The sequence below is a fragment of the Schistocerca americana genome, chromosome 1 (assembly GCF_021461395.2).
Source record: "Schistocerca americana isolate TAMUIC-IGC-003095 chromosome 1, iqSchAmer2.1, whole genome shotgun sequence".
Taxonomy (NCBI): domain Eukaryota; kingdom Metazoa; phylum Arthropoda; class Insecta; order Orthoptera; family Acrididae; genus Schistocerca; species Schistocerca americana.
Window position 1 is genome coordinate 654,643,990 of NC_060119.1, and position 17,230 is coordinate 654,661,219.

At 43.6% G+C, this 17,230-nt stretch overlaps 1 protein-coding gene across 2 annotated transcripts in view; it reads right to left on the minus strand.

The window, feature by feature from the left end:
- Positions 1–17,230, minus strand: part of LOC124608216 (uncharacterized protein C05D11.1-like) — a 135,369-nt gene that overhangs the window by 84,612 nt on the left and 33,527 nt on the right. For both annotated transcript variants that reach the window (XM_047139968.1, XM_047139969.1), the window contains one exon: positions 12,045–12,254. In XM_047139968.1, coding sequence (XP_046995924.1) covers positions 12,045–12,254 — 210 coding nt within the window. The remainder of the gene's footprint in view (positions 1–12,044; positions 12,255–17,230) is intronic.

A 17,230-nucleotide genomic window follows, 5' to 3' on the forward strand; every position in this document is an offset into this window, starting at 1 on the left:
TTTCTGCGGAATATTCGTGTGCAAGGCCTGTCCAATTCACCCACCCAGTACATACTGTTCTAGTCCTGTCACAGGCTTATCCTTATCCCATCAGAGGCAGAAGGAGAGGCACCCGTTAATGCCACTATATCAAACACTAGTTCTGATGCAATTTCTGCACAGCATTTTATGTGGGCAAAATCTATCAATTGGATGTCCATCAGTATGAATGGTCACCATCTTGCTATGGCTGAGAGAAGAACTGACCAACCAATGGCGAAAATGCTGCTGAGCACAACATGCTCAATTTCAATGGTTTCTTTCTGACCCATGCCTTCTGGATCCTTCCCCGAAACATCAGTGATTCTAAACTGTGTAAATCTGATTTGTTCTTAAACACATACTTCATTCCCGTAATCCTCCTGGTCTCAATCTCCACTAGCCCTTGTCTCACACACCACCTCTGCACTCACCCTGCACCATAACCCTAACTTTAGTCATTCTGCACTCACGTCACCTTTCCCACAGTCTCTCCTTCCTCTTTCGTTCCAGCCACTGTCTGTCCACTCCTCTACATCATCATTACCACATGCTGCATCAACTCACCAGTGCCGGTGACCACGTGTCATATTCCTATCCCTGCCACCTTCCTCCTACATCCTATCCTGTACACCTGCTGCTTCCCTCCAAGCTGTTACCTCCTTCTCCCCAACTTTACCTAACTCTCCCTTCCTCCTTTTCCATCTACCCACACAACCGACACAAACTTTCATCACAGTCAACCTTCATAACTGCAATCCCAGCATTGTGCATTTCAGTTGGTACAATGTAGCTCTACAGACAGATATGCCTGTTGACTATTCAGTGCGTATTATTCTGCGATTTGTTTCCTCTACTTCTAAATTATTAAATTCTCCCTGAACCTTCCATTATCATATTAATCCTACTACATGCTTTTATGCAAACAATATGTGCTATGTGTGCTTCCAAATTACAGTGAAACCCTGCTTTTACACTTTTGAAGGGACTTCAAAAAATGATGTAAAATGTGGGAAATAACATTTTAAGCTGCAAAAATTACACTCCTGGAAATGGAAAAAGGAACACATTGACACCGGTGTGTCAGACCCACCATACTTGCTCCGGACACTGCGAGAGGGCTGTACAAGCAATGATCACACGCACGGCACAGCGGACACACCAGGAACCGCGGTGTTGGCCGTCGAATGGCGCTAGCTGCGCAGCATTTGTGCACCGCCGCCGTCAGTGTCAGCCAGTTTGCCGTGGCATACGGAGCTCCATCGCAGTCTTTAACACTGGTAGCATGCCGCGACAGCGTGGACGTGAACCGTATGTGCAGTTGACGGACTTTGAGCGAGGGCGTATAGTGGGCATGCGGGAGGCCGGGTGGACGTACCGCCGAATTGCTCAACACGTGGGGCGTGAGGTCTCCACAGTACATCGATGTTGTCGCCAGTGGTCGGCGGAAGGTGCACGTGCCCGTCGACCTGGGACCGGACCGCAGCGACGCACGGATGCACGCCAAGACCGTAGGATCCTACGCAGTGCCGTAGGGGACCGCACCGCCACTTCCCAGCAAATTAGGGACACTGTTGCTCCTGGGGTATCGGCGAGGACCATTCGCAATCGTCTCCATGAAGCTGGGCTACGGTCCCGCACACCGTTAGGCCGTCTTCCGCTCACGCCCCAACATCGTGCAGCCCGCCTCCAGTGGTGTAGCGACAGGCGTAAATGGAGGGACGAATGGAGACGTGTCGTCTTCAGCGATGAGAGTCGCTTCTGCATTGGTGCCAATGATGGTCGTATGCGTGTTTGGCGCCGTGCAGGTGAGCGCCACAATCAGGACTGCATACGACCGAGGCACACAGGGCCAACACCCGGCATCATGGTGTGGGGAGCGATCTCCTACACTGGCCGTACACCACTGGTGATCGTCGAGGGGACACTGAATAGTGCACGGTACATCCAAACCGTCATCGAACCCATCGTTCTACCATTCCTAGACCGGCAAGGGAACTTGCTGTTCCAACAGGACAATGCACGTCCGCATGTATCCCGTGCCACCCAACGTGCTCTAGAAGGTGTAAGTCAACTACCCTGGCCAGCAAGATCTCCGGATCTGTCCCCCATTGAGCATGTTTGGGACTGGATGAAGCGTCGTCTCACGCGGTCTGCACGTCCAGCACGAACGCTGGTCCAACTGAGGCGCCAGGTGGAAATGGCATGGCAAGCCGTTCCACAGGACTACATCCAGCATCTCTACGATCATCTCCATGGGAGAATAGCAGCCTGCATTGCTGCGAAAGGTGGATATACACTGTACTAGTGCCGACATTGTGCATGCTCTGTTGCCTGTGTCTATGTGCATGTGGTTCTGTCAGTGTGATCATGTGATGTATCTGACCCCAGGAATGTGTCAATAAAGTTTCCCCTTCCTGGGACAATGAATTCACGGTGTTCTTATTTCAATTTCCAGGAGTGTATATATGGGATCCCCTTGTATTTTCACACTTTATTTGTGATATATGTACACAACAGGCATCAAAAGACTTGTCAGGGACTTGTTTATTATCTAATATAAACTGCTGATGTAACTGTAACTGATAACTGTCTGGGAAATAGGAACATTTGACTCAATCTAATACATCATAATCAATGTTTTTGAAAGTCTGTAGCCATCATTTGTTATTTAAATGCTGAAATACTGCACTACTTGTGTGTTTTTTCATGCTTAGAATGGCACGTTTAAAGAATTTTTTCTCATTGTCATGGGCAAATACACTACTGGCTATTAAATTTGCTATACCACGAAGATGACGTGCTACAGACGTGAAATTTAACCGACAGGAAGAAGATGCTGTGATATGCAAATGATTAGCTTTTCAGAGCATTCACACAAGGTTGGCGCCGGTGGTGACACCTACAACGTGCTGACATGAGGAAAGTCTCCAACCGATTTCTCATACACAAACAGCAGTTGACCGGCATTGCCTGGTGAAACATCGTTGTGATGCCTCGTGTAAGGAAGAGAAATGCGTACCATCACGTTTCCGACTTTGAAAAAGGTCGGATTGTAGCCTATCGCGATTGCGGTTTATCGTATCGCGACATTGCTGTTCGCGTTGGTCGAGATCCAATGACTGTTAGCACAATATGGAATAGGTTGGTTCAGGAGGGTAATACGGAACGCCGTGCTGGATCCCAAGGGCCTTGTATCACTAGCAGTCGAGATGACAGGCACCTTATCCGCATGGCTGTAACGGATCGTGCAGCCACATCTCGATCCCTGAGTCAACAGATGGGGAAGTTTGCAAGACAACAACCATCTGCACCAACAGTTCGACGATGTTTGCAGCAGCATGGACTATCAGCTCGGAGGCCATGGCTGCCGTTACCCTTGACGCTGCATCACAGACAGGAGTGCCTGCAATGGTGTACTCAATGACGAACCTGGGTACACGAATGGCAAAACGTCATTTTTTCGGATGAATCCAGGTTCTGTTTACAGCATCATGATGGTCGCACCCACATTTGGTGACATCACGGTGAACGCACATTGGAAGTGTGTATTTCTCATCGCCATACTGGCATATCACCCAGCATGATGGTATGGGGTGCCATTGGTTACACATCTTGGTCACCTCTTGTTCGCATTGACGGCACTTTGAACAGTGGACGTTACATTTGAGATGCGTTACGACCCGTGGCTCTACCCTTCATTCGATCCCTGCGAAACCCAACATTTCAGCAGGATAATGCATCATTACCCATTTCGTTCAAAGCACACGGCCGCCCTAGACATTTAGTTCATCTTCGATCAATAGAACAATTGTTCCTTCCCCAACGACTTCTAGCTGGACAGGGACATCTACAATATTGGTTATTTTGCAGGTCCTGTACGGGTCTTTCTGGATACAGAAAATGTTCGACTGCTGCCCTCGCCAGCACATTCTCCAGATCTCTCACCAATTGAAAACGTCTGGTCAATGGTGGCCGGGCAACTGGTTCATCACAATATGCCAGTCACTACTCTTGATGAACTGTGGAATCGTGTTGAAGTTGCATGGGCAGCTGTACCTGTACACACCATTCAAGCTCTGTTTGATTCAATGCCCAGGCGTATCAAGGCCGTTATTACGACCAGAGGTGGTTGTTCTGGGTACTGATTTCTCAGGATCTATGCACCCAAATTGCAGGAAAATGTAATCACATGTCAGTTCTAGTATAATATATTTGTCCAATAAATACCCTTTTATCATCTGCATTTCTTCTTGGTGTAGCAATTTTAGTGGCCAGTAGTGTATGTAGATAAGTATTTTGTGCTGCGTTTGCACGTGGTGTTCTGCGTCTCTCCTGTAGTCATCTTTTTGAGGTTATCAGGTACTGTGCCCCCTCAGTTATGCAGAAAACCACACACTTGCAAACTATCACTCACATTGTTTGTGTGACATCGCAAAATAAATAAATAAATAAATAAAAGCACATACATAAATACTGCACTTGACAATGAGAATAAATTCTCGAAACACATTTTGCTCAACATGAAAAACTCGCGTAACCAGCACTTGTTTATACTAAAAAGTAAAAACATTTGAGCAACACGAAAGTGAATGACAGTGTCAACTAGCACTACAAGTGGACAAACTCCGAAACTCGCTAAATACGATTCGACAAAGGTGACAATGATCACAACAATCATGAAAATGTGTTTGTGCAGCAGAGATGGTATGGAAACTGTTGTTGTGATTGGTCATAACATCTTTATTCGAACGCACCTAGTTACTTCCATCAGCCACGATGCCAAGTAGAGCTTGGCAGCGGCTGGAAATGCGGTACGAATTGTTGTAACTATTACACGTTTACTAGTTCAAATCCTCTGAGTATAGCACTCTGGTGTAACGAAACTACTTACTATTTATAAACATTACTGTATGGCCAACATCATGCCAGTGTCATTTTCTTCTCCATGAACACTTTTTCGTAATGTGTAAATCGCAAGAAAATTATAAATATGTTGACCTAAAATCTGAAGCAAATGAACATTGTGGACATAGGAAATTTGACAGGAACGATAAAAAATGTCGTAAATGGCGGGAAAATGTTAATTCCAGGAACATAAAAGTGGGGTTATACTGTATATTCTTGGCGCTTCTCAATTATCTGTTACACATTGAACACAGCAGAGACACTTCTCAATATGGTCTCTAAGAAGACCAAAGAAATTTTTCTTATCAATGTTCTAATTATTTTCACAAAGATTTTATATCTTGAGTTAGGTAAACATATTCTTCTGTATTTGTCCGAGTCACTTTTATCCTTCCTCTTGAACAATGATACAACAGGACTCTTTTCTTCACATAGCACACGTTTAAAATTATGGCATAGGTTTCTCCAACTGTACGCCAAAAATAACATGTTATCTAACTGTAACTTTCTCTTTAATATTTTCTTGCACATTGCTGCCTACCATGTACATAATATTATCTGTAGTTTATATAGCAAGTCCAGCTCTCCCGATGATTTTAACCTCACATATTAAAAGCTGCATTTAAAGGGCTTAGGGAGAGAAGTAATTTTTAAATGTGCACCACATTCATCTCATATGAAAACACTGTCAGCAGACAGTATCCTGTATGAACAGAAACGAGGTGACTTCATCCCAACAGAAGTAACTAGATAAAGTTACACCACACACAGACAGGCTTTCACTATCAGCAGTTTCTCATCTCAACATGAGATGATATCCTGCAAGGAAGTGATACACTGTGCTGCTCACATTTCCTCTAAGCTCTTTGCTTGTTTCATTTTGTATACTAACCAATTAACTCTACCACAAGCCAGTGAGCTAAATCCATGAAGAGGGAACAAAACTCTATATGCAGGTCAGTCTAAGGGGGAGCACACAGTCCGGACACCACATAGAGCTGGGCGCAAGCGAGTGAACAATTAAACATGTGGAAGTAGACCACAACACGAGGTGTGAGCTAGGTCGAAGACAACTGATAGGCCTGGTCTATTACTGCCAACAGGTAAATACTTGGGTCAGAGGTTCTGTCCACAAAATGCTTGATGCACACTCCTGCCGCACTACTCTGCTGCGACACACACCTCACCTGTGTATCCATCGATGTCTGCTGGCAGGGAGACTAAATCTGCCCCCACTAGAAAGGCTTTGAAAGACCAAAAATGGCCAGCTTTGTGCCAAGATCTGCTCCGTAAAAGCCTGAGAGGCCTTGAGATTCCCCAGCAACTGATCTAGCCCAGAAGTAGACAAAGCTCTTAGTGTCTCCGGAGTGGCGAAAGATTGCACAGGCCTGCATCAGTAGGGACAAGGACTCACCCGTGTGCATATAGTGAAAGGAAGGCAATGGTTGCAATTGCATTCACTCTGTAGCTAGAGTCACTGGGGCCTATTCCACGGGTGCAAGTAGGACAACAGCAAATGTGGACACTGCCGCAACTGGTAGCCTCCTACCAACAAATCACTGACTAATCCCATTGCCTAGCACGTGAGGCGAATGGCAGCGTCATGTTTCCAACAGATTTGCAGCAAGAAACTAGATGGTGCACTGTCTCATGACGAGCCAGAAACAGACTACTACTTTTGGTTCCTGACCTTCACATGAAGTACTCCACTTCAGAGTTAGTGGCCAGGTGAAATGGGACAGTAGTTACATGCTGGTTACCAGTTACATGCTGGATACCACTGCACATGCAAAAATCTCCAAACTCCCACGACACAAATTACCAACTGTGGTAGAACACAAGGGTCCACGGGAAGCTTTTGCTAGCAAAAACTACAGACGACCCACAAATAGTAGCTCTCGATAGCAACTTACGGGAAAATGGATAACACATTCACTACTAAAAACCATGTGCTTTCAAAAGGGGCTGGCAAAGTTGACGTGCATGTGATCCAAGTGTGGTGCATGATGGCCAAGGGGAAAGCGGAAGCAGCAGCACCCATAATTTTGTTCACAAGCTGCACCAGCCTGCACAAAATGTTCGATATCACAATCAATTGCCAGCCAGTAGACACAACGCCATGCCAGAGTCTTTGTACAAGACATAACCCAATGCACTGACTGCAGCAGCTGGAAGTATGCGAGCACGTTATGTTGGAGGGAAATCACACTCCAGCTTTGTTCCTCCATGGCAAGCAGAGGACCCACCCTGGCACAAGCTGAGGGGGCCAGGTAGGAAGTGAGCATTGTCTGCTATGAGGTACTGCCCAATACAAAAATGAGAGCTTCCTGTTGATCACACTACGGATCTGGTACTGCTTGCAACTGTGATAATGCAACTGTATCAGCAAGCTAGATGGTTAACAACTAATGTCATAGCTATAATTACTGAGAAAGAGTGCTCATCTCTGCAAGCAGTAGGCAGTCCTATCCTGAAGCTTGGAACGACGAATACGGAGACCAGCAGCATGCAGCTAGTGATGAGTGGGAACTTCGCTCCATACAAGAAATCGTGAAACTTTTTAATACTAAAACTGATAGCCATTGCCTCCTTTTCCACCCATGAATAATTACACTGACCACTGTAAGTGTATTCAATGCTTTAGCAATGGGATGCTCAGTGCCATATGGGTCATGATGCGATAGAACTGCACCTATGCCATACTGGGACATTTTGGAGGCTGGATTAACAGCTTATCCAATGTAAAGAAGCAAAACAGGGAGTGGATGGCAGATGTGTGTGGCCTGGGGGTCGAACTTAGTATAATAAGAAATCTTACCCACAAAGGATTGGAACTCCTCCAGGTGCTTGGGTGCCAGTAGGTTGACGATGGCTCTGACTTGCCTGTTCGTAGTGAAATATGCTCACTATTATTTTTATTTACTTAAATTTGGCATATTTTGTGACAGTATCTTTTCCGTGAAATGTTTACAAGGTGATATTTGTCTTGGCTTCAGTTGTCTAGCGGAAGTATGATTCCCCAATGCAGTTTCGTCGGTTGCAGAAATGACCTGGTTCAATGCGTTTGCCTCATTTTTGGTGCTTCAAATACCATTTCTTCGAATGTGGTTTCTTCTTAAAGTTTATATAAAAAAAATAGTAACATAATTCATTTTTTCTGTTCACTAACAAGTATTTATAACAGCGACCTGCACATTGTTTTACCGTCAACACACACCAAGAGTTCACTGCCGACTGACTACAATCAAAGACGACTCCAGCGTCAAAGACATTTCACACAACACACAAGCTTCCACTTGTAACCAGTCTCTTTGATATTCTTCATCACATTTACTAATAGTAATCAATATGCTTTCACTCTCAAAAATATAAGTAAATTAGCATAAAATAATGCAAATTACAATAAAAAAAATATTCTGACAAAAATATAAGAAAACATTTACAATTTGGTATCGACAAATCCGGTAACAAATAACATCTCCCAGATCCATTATAGTAGGTACGAGGCCACCTTCGCTGAGCACATGACACAAAAAATGTACCCTTGGGTGAAAAACATTTTTCCGATTTGCAACAAAGACCATTATCCAGAAGCCGGAAAACTGCTTGCTGATTTTGTAATGCTGTACTTGCTTGGAGCCTGTGACCCATACGTCATCAAGATAGTTGAATAAACTGCCACAAATATCATTCATAAGTTCCTGCTGCACACGAAATTCCATGTAATTAAACTGGTAAAACCCAAATGGAGTGTTGAGCACCAAGAAATCCCGAGGAGTGGCGTCTAAAGACAACTGCAGGTATGTGTCACATAAGTATGAAAAATAATGGCTCCCTGACAACTTCACCAACAGTTCCTCCGGCTGCAGAATTGGATACAAGTTTGTAACATACTGCCCACTGACCATCTGTTTAACATCAGTACAAAGGTGCACGGCACCATTCAGCTTCTGAATCTCCACCAAAAGATTTACCAACTGAGTTGACAAAGTAGGAAAATGACGCACAGATCCTGCCAACACTGTTACTCGAAACTCGATCTTGACTGTCACACATGGCGATGGGAATGGGGCAGGGGCAACATAATTACGCATTTGCTGATGGCTTAAGAAAGATGTGTGGTTCGAAATCTTCTGTCTGTTCCACAGTATTCTCAAACATCTGGTCATAAGATCCCAATAAAGACTCCAAATCTTTAAATGGTTCCAGTTAAGACACTAAATGTACTCTGTCAACAACCTGGAAGCCAAAAACCAGAGAAAGTGTCTAACACAAAAATATTTTTCACCAGTGATAAATTAACCGCTAATAATGTAAGTTGTCATTCCACAGTCTTATAATTTGCAGAGAACAAGAATTGCCCCTTCAAAGGCATACACTGTTTAGTGTAAGAGACAGCATGGTGTAGTGGCCATTGCCAACCCAAGAGCATGAGTGTGTCTAAGTTTATTAGGCTGACTGTTTCTCCCATATCTACCTATCACCCATCCTCAATCAACCTTAGCAGAATAAAATAGCGTAACACACAGCCTCCGAAACCAGGGAAAACACTGGGGCTTTGGATGACCATCCTGTGGCTCGACTGTCACAAACTGATGGCAAATTGTCTACTTTTCGGTATACACACACATGGTACCTATGTATGGGCAATCCTGTCTAACATCCACAACATGGCAGTTGTGGCAGGACTGCTAACTTGTCCACTATGCAGAAACAGAGACAGAAGGAGACTGACACCGATTGGCTAAGAAATTGGAACCACGGCTCTTCAACTTACCAATATCTGCCGACCTCACTGCAGATGAAGGCAGGTGGCGCACAATCCACCAACAACAGAAGCGCACATCGGCTCAGCAGAAAGTAAGACTGCTTGGCCAACCCTTCAGGCCACTTTTAGTTATTTAGTACACATATCTAACATCGCCACCTGCCAACTTTCATAAAGTACATCCCTTGCCACTGCCATAAGTTCTTGTGATTCAGTAATCTGGACAACTTTGGCTAAAGCAGGGTCAGACAAGGCCAATGCCCTAGCTTGGACCTCGACGTCAGGTGCTAAATGGACGATCATATCCATAATTAGCAAGTCTGCATATGAAGTAGGACAATGAAGACACTAAAAGTCATTTGCAAAAAATGATCTTTCACATGTTGCTGACTGAGGCTGCATACATCTGCCTGGAGCACTTGTGGTGCTGGTTAAATTACAACTGTACCACCACCATATGGGTTACATGTAAAACATAATGCATCAGCAGCTGACAGAACACCTGAAAGTTAAGTTTCCTGGGCTCAGAGGAAGACTTCGAGTTTTGCACAATTTTGTACTACCCCACATTGTTGGACAATAACAAGGTAGCCTCATCAGCAGGATTTATGATACACATTACTTGGCAATGCAGCAAGAACCAGCACAAGGAACTTCCCCACTTTTCCATTGATGACTCATAAAAACCAGCAAACAGCAAGCTTCTCTGCAAACATCTAGTCCACTATCAGCACAGTGTGCAAGCAGATCCATTCTGTTTGAGCATCTCCTGCAGCTGCACTTGATACTGGTTGTGCTTCAGCTGCTGTTGCTTCTGGAGGCACAATTGTTCTTGCTAGTATCACATAAAATATGTGCCCATGATGACTACAATTTAACACTATGAAAATAGGGAAAGGATTACATACATAAGAGTGTCCACTTCACCACCCTCGTATAATACATAAAGCCACAAAACCATCGCTGTCGGCTCAAATACAACTCTTCCAGCCAACAGATTCAACAACAAACCAGGGATCTGAACTCTTGGAGAGGGAACAAAACACTCTATGCAAGTGTCTCTACGGTGAGACGGGCAAAACAAAAACTTGACCAACACAAGCTACTGAACAATTAAGCACAGAGAAACAGAACATGGCACAAAGCGAAGGCCACATACAAGGTAGCTGATACCAGCATAAAAACTGACAGGCCCAGCCTATAGCTGCCAACAGGTAAACATCTGGCTCAGTGGTTCTGCAATAAAATGCCTGATGCGTGCTGTCCACGACAGTTGCCACATTACTCTGCTGCAAGACTCACACCAGCTTGTCTGCATTAATACCAATATCTGCTGGTTGACAGTTGGAGTGCTGACGCCAAAGTTTTCAGATAGTCTGTGTAACCAGTTATGCTGGCCACTGATGCGGTACATAAAGGGATTGTGTAAACCCTTCAGCATCAATTACAGCCTGAAGATGGCGCACTGAAGCACCGAAACTCATACCTACAAAATAAATAAAATCATAAATATGGCTGTAGGTGTTTCATTTTCTCACAATAGTAAATGGCTGTCATTCCCAAAGACCTCCCGTCGAAAGGATGGGCATACAATGTTGATAGTGCTCCCCCTTCAAGATTTCTAGATTATTAGAGAAGTTTTCTTGCTAAATTGGTTTTGCATGTTCCTCAGCAACCAGCAGACCACACCCTCCTCCCATTTGTGTACCAAAACGGAGTTCTGGCAGATCATATTTGCTTCTTACACCACTCCTCAACAGTTAAGCCCCTTCCAGATCAGATTGATTACAACTTTCTACCAAGCACAGACCAATTTTGAAAAAAGAATTCTGAGATGATCAACTATCCAAGGGGGAAATTACTCTAACCTTCCTGTAAAATATTAAAACTGAACATAATAATTTATAGAATGTCGATAATGCCTTAACTATGTGAGAAAAATTATGGTAGTGTATAAAAAATTAGGAATGGCAGCCACTCTGCTGTAGTTGATTGATGTGTAGCGCATGTGAGTGTTGTATGTGTGAAATGTGCACATAGGCCATTATTCACAAATAAGAGCAGTTGTTCAAAAGCCAGTTAAGTCTCTCTGCTGTTAGGAGGATGTTTTTGCTGCATACAATGATTAGCAATATGTGACTGTTTGCCATTCATCATATGTATTTATTAAATCAAATTACATAATTTTTTTAAATAATTGAATAGAAATATAGACAGTACCTGAGCGCTAAATCACGTTTTCTGTGAAATACATTACACTGCATTTCACTCCATATTTAGTTTTGTTACACAAAACAAAGTTTCGTCACATATTGCATATGTGCACAAAATTAACATTGCTTCTATTTACCTTTGTGTTATCAGTGCTTTCCCTCAAGTTCTTCATAATGCCTCCAGTTTCTGATTTATAGCCACAGACACCAGGGTAGACACCTCGTACCATTGCCAAATGAGATCTTGATTCGCCCATGTTTTCACGGCCTTGCATTTCACAATAAACCACCCCTGCATCTTCCCCTTCTTCTGTGATGTGGTGAACTTCAGTGATGAATCCGGAGTCCTGAAAAACAAAGGAAATGTTATTCACCAATTCACGTGCTTTAATTATATTAATTAAGCTATTGCATATCAAGCAACTACTGTATATTCTACATTTACTGAGCTCTAACAACACTTCACACTTCAACTTACTGTAAAAATGTAGGCTGACATTACTGTGAGCATTATTCCTAACATTATGTGGGTATTTGCAAGCCAAGGAGCCAGAGATTGTGCTTCAACTTTTTTTCAATTTTGTTTTTAGTTACCAAAATTTTAAATTTTCTGTCCTATGCCTATGGACAACTACTTAAGTACTTCAACAACGGAATAAAATACCACTCTGAACTTCAAACAAGACTGTAAAGATAGTTTGGAAGCCATTTCCACGTGATTTTTCTTATTCACTGGTATGATAAAATAGCAAAATGTTAAGAATGCTCCTAGAAAACTACAAATACATGTCAGGTATGGAAAAGCAGCAGACATCAAATCTAAGCATCTTCTTAACAGATTATAATTCGGGGTCCCTATAACAAGTTAACGCTTCCATACTACTAGAAACATTAGTGCCTACTCTGCCATTCTCCAATAACATGATGTTAAATTGCTTGGTTATTGAAAGATTCACATGAAAAATAAAAAGTAGGTCCTTCTTATCAGTGAAAAAAAAAAAAAAAAATTACAACATAGAAATCAGCCTTCATAACATTCTGGTTGGAACACCCATTTAAGATAACCACTCATCATATACACTCCTGGAAATGGAAAAAAGAACACATTGACACCGGTGTGTCAGACCCACCATACTTGCTCCGGACACTGCGAGAGGGCTGTACAAGCAATGCTCACACGCACGGCACAGCGGACACACCAGGAACCGCGGTGTTGGCCGTCGAATGGCGCTAGTTGCGCAGCATTTGTGCACCGCCGCCGTCAGTGTCAGCCAGTTTGCCGTGGCTTACGGAGCTCCATCGCAGTCTTTAATACTGGTAGCATGCCGCGACAGCGTGGACGTGAACCGTATGTGCAGTTGACGGACTTTGAGCGAGGGCGTATAGTGGGCATGCGGGAGGCCGGGTGGACGTACCGCCGAATTGCTAAACACGTGGGGCGTGAGGTCTCCACAGTACATCGATGTTGTCGCCAGTGGTCGGCGGAAGGTGCACGTGCCCGTCGACCTGGGACCGGACCGCAGCGACGCACGGATGCACGCCAAGACCGTAGGATCCTACGCAGTGCCGTAGGGGACCACACCGCCACTTCCCAGCAAATTAGGGACACTGTTGCTCCTGGGGTATCGGCGAGGACCATTCGCAACCGTCTCCATGAAGCTGGGCTACGGTCCCGCACACCGTTAGGCCGTCTTCCGCTCACGCCCCAACACCGTGCAGCCCGCCTCCAGTGGTGTCGCGACAGGCGTGAATGGAGGGACGAATGGAGACGTGTCGTCTTCAGCGATAAGAGTCGCTTCTGCCTTGGTGCCAATGATGGTCGTATGCGTGTTTGGCGCCGTGCAGGTGAGCGCCACAATCAGGACTGCATACGACCGAGGCACATAGGGCCAACACCCGGCATCATGGTGTGGGGAGCGATCTCCTACACTGGCCGTACACCACTGGTGATCGTCGAGGGGACACTGAATAGTGCACGGTACATCCAAACCATCATCGAACCCATCGTTCTACCATTCCTAGACCGGCAAGGGAACTTGCTGTTCCAACAGGACAATGCACGTCCGCATGTATCCCGTGCCACCCAACGTGCTCTAGAAGGTGTAAGTCAACTACCCTGGCCAGCAAGATCTCCGGATCTGTCCCCCATTGAGCATGTTTGGGACTGGATGAAGCATCGTCTCACGCGGTCTGCACGTCCAGCACGAACGCTGGTCCAACTGAGGCGCCAGGTGGAAATGGCATGGCAAGCCGTTCCACAGGACTACATCCAGCATCTCTACGATCGTCTCCATGGGAGAATAGCAGCCTGCATTGCTGCGAAAGGTGGATATACACTGTACTAGTGCCGACATTGTGCATGCTCTGTTGCCTGTGTCTATGTGCCTGTGGTTCTGTCAGTGTGATCATGTGATGTATCTGACCCCAGGAATGTGTCAATAAAGTTTCCCCTTCCTGGGACAATGAATTCACGGTGTTCTTATTTCAATTTCCAGGAGTGTAATTGACGCATTAAGTGGTAGACAGTCACAGAACTTAAAATTTGGAACATGTGCCTTAGCTTTTCTCTGATTTCTGGGACTCATACAGTATCAGTCAGGTCACAGCACAGGACAATGCACCTGTACTTATTAGCTCGGCATCAAAAGGACATTGTCTGAAAGCTAAACTATTAATTTTGTATATGGTTTTTGTACCTTTCTCTGCTCAGTGGTTCACGCAAACTATCAGTGGTTACTATTTCCACTGCTTATGACCTAGAAGTGGTTAGGGTGTATACGTGGACAAGGAAAAACAATTCCTGGATTATTCCCAGATATCCCAATTAAAAAATATACTTTTTCCAGGGAGAAAATACACTTTTTCCGTGCTAGGTGACAGTAGGTTTTCCATAGATTTTTCCTTTCGAACTGTAAAACGTATCAATCCTTTGAATGGTTTACATTTTATACACTGGCTTAGAACCCCCAGAAGAAGGGGAAAAAAATAGGGGAGAGAAGTTTTGGAAAGACTTTTGATTAAAAAAAAAGGAGAGAAGTTTTGGAAAGATCTTTGATGTGCAGCAACATATACGCTGCATATTTTCGTATTACGGAAGTATAAATTCGAATGCCACCAAACACAGCACGTTAGTTTCCGGAGCGATTGGGATTGCGATGTCCTTTTGCAAGCCAGTCATATCTCTTGCCACGTTATCTCGCCAGCCGATGACAGCAGATATTCAGAGCATTGGACACGTGTTATAGTCGGCCAATAGCCAGATCACTGTTATGTAGTGCGAACACACAAAGAGGAAAAGTTAATGGTTTACATAAATATATATAGTATAGCTACAAAAAAGCTTAGCTTTCACATACACTACTGGTCTCTAAGATTAATAAGCAACAAGAGAAGCTAAGCTTTCACATGTAATATTGATCTTTTTTCCGTGTGTTGTACTTTAAGATACATCACACAAATGTGCCAGTAAATTTAAAATAATGACACAAATGTCTGGTCTTCTGGGCTCGAAATTCTTGTAAGTGGCAGGTCCTCAAAGTGTTCAGTTTTAAATGTAATTTAAGAAATTCATCCCACTTACTCACACGTAACATATTTATCTTGCGTAAAAAGAAATTTACTTGGAAAGTAACGCTTTTCGAACAGTTTGATTTAGTAGATGCCAGAGAGCGCCAGAAAACAGGCATTATTGTACGTGCACAGCTACAGTGGTTTAGAAAGCCCTCATGGCCGTACGTATAAAGCACAAAGAAAGCTTACATTACGTCATAAAAGAAACAGGACATCAGAGGATACTCCAAGAACATCGGGATTTCGTAAACCATACTGAGATGCATAATTCAGCTTGAAGTACACATTGGTTTTTTCCAGATTCACACTGAAGTAGGTCCCGTCTGATATTAAGCTTATCAGTGTAGTCTTGGGGATGTAAATTTTTTGGAGTACCAGTAGTGTACTATCTCATATTTGATTCTTTATTATGGCATAATGCCATACATGGCAGAAGATGAAAACGTGCACTTGAAATTCAGCGAACAGTTGGAACAAAACACTTTGTTTCAAATAAATTGATTGCCTCAGTGGAAAGATTAATAAAGCCAAATTTCTTTAGCAAACTGACAAAAATAATTTCATTGTTCTGCAAGGCGCTTAATGCTTGACTGCTAATATTTAGGAATTAAAATCGGAAAACTGAACCTAATAATATAATTTTGCCCTCTGTAATTATGTGAATGTATAATAATTCACTTGATAGCTCCCGGCCGCAGTAATCCGTTTTGTTTTCATTTGATGTGGGAGCTGTAAACAAAGAGGAAACAGCGGAGTCACTTAACGCAAACAGGAGTCGGACGGATACTAACCCCTTCCCCACTACAACTCAGACAACACCACAGGTGCGCGAATCTGGCACCTATGGCGCGCGAGAAAAATTTTACTCATTAGCATCTGGCTGCTTGCTGCTACTGCTTATACAGCTAACAGCCACACTTCAAGTAGCGGGAAGCAGAAGAAGGTACTGCTCATACGCAAGTCAACTGCGCATGCGCATGAGCCCGCTGGCAACTGGTCAAATGAACCTAATGTAAACGGTTGTGACATCACGCTCATAGAAAGCAGTTTATTGTTATGAAGTATTACATAGTCTTCGCCCTAAGGCTGTTTGCAGATGCTTGTGCATGCACAGTGTTTTACAGTTGTAAGTGGCACATTTTCTTTGCCACTAAAGTTTTTTTTGTCTCGTTTATATTTTATTGCTGCCGTATCATTCTCCAGTAGCAGGATACAGTAACATTCTTTGCTAGAGAATCAATTCTTACCAGTCAAAACTACAAAAATTTAACTGAAAGCTAAAACAATGAAAAATTCCCGGAATTCCGAAAAATTTCCGGGTTATTCTCAGCTTTCTGTCGAATGAAAAAATTCCCAGGTTTTTCCCGGATTTCCCGGTTGTCCCGGGTAGACATGTTCTGCTCTACAAAAACATTTTGACAATCAACTATCTTTAAGAAACAACTTTGCAAGTCAGAAAATTACTTTTTTGATAGCATATTTCAACAATACTTCTTTTTGGAAATTAATTTATCTCTTTTGGATCAACACCATCTCATAACACTACAGAGGGTACCATGCATGGTGCAAGGTTGAAGTTATTTATCTGTTATGTTCTGAGCTCAATGTGAGTTCTCACAAAATACAAATGGAATTTGTGATATCCGTGTTTTCCTTGTCATGAGTGTATATGAAGTTTGGTTCTGTGCCCTTTCTACAGTGTTGTGTTTGGATTTCATGTTGTTTCATAATTTCAGCTTGTCAACTATGGTTT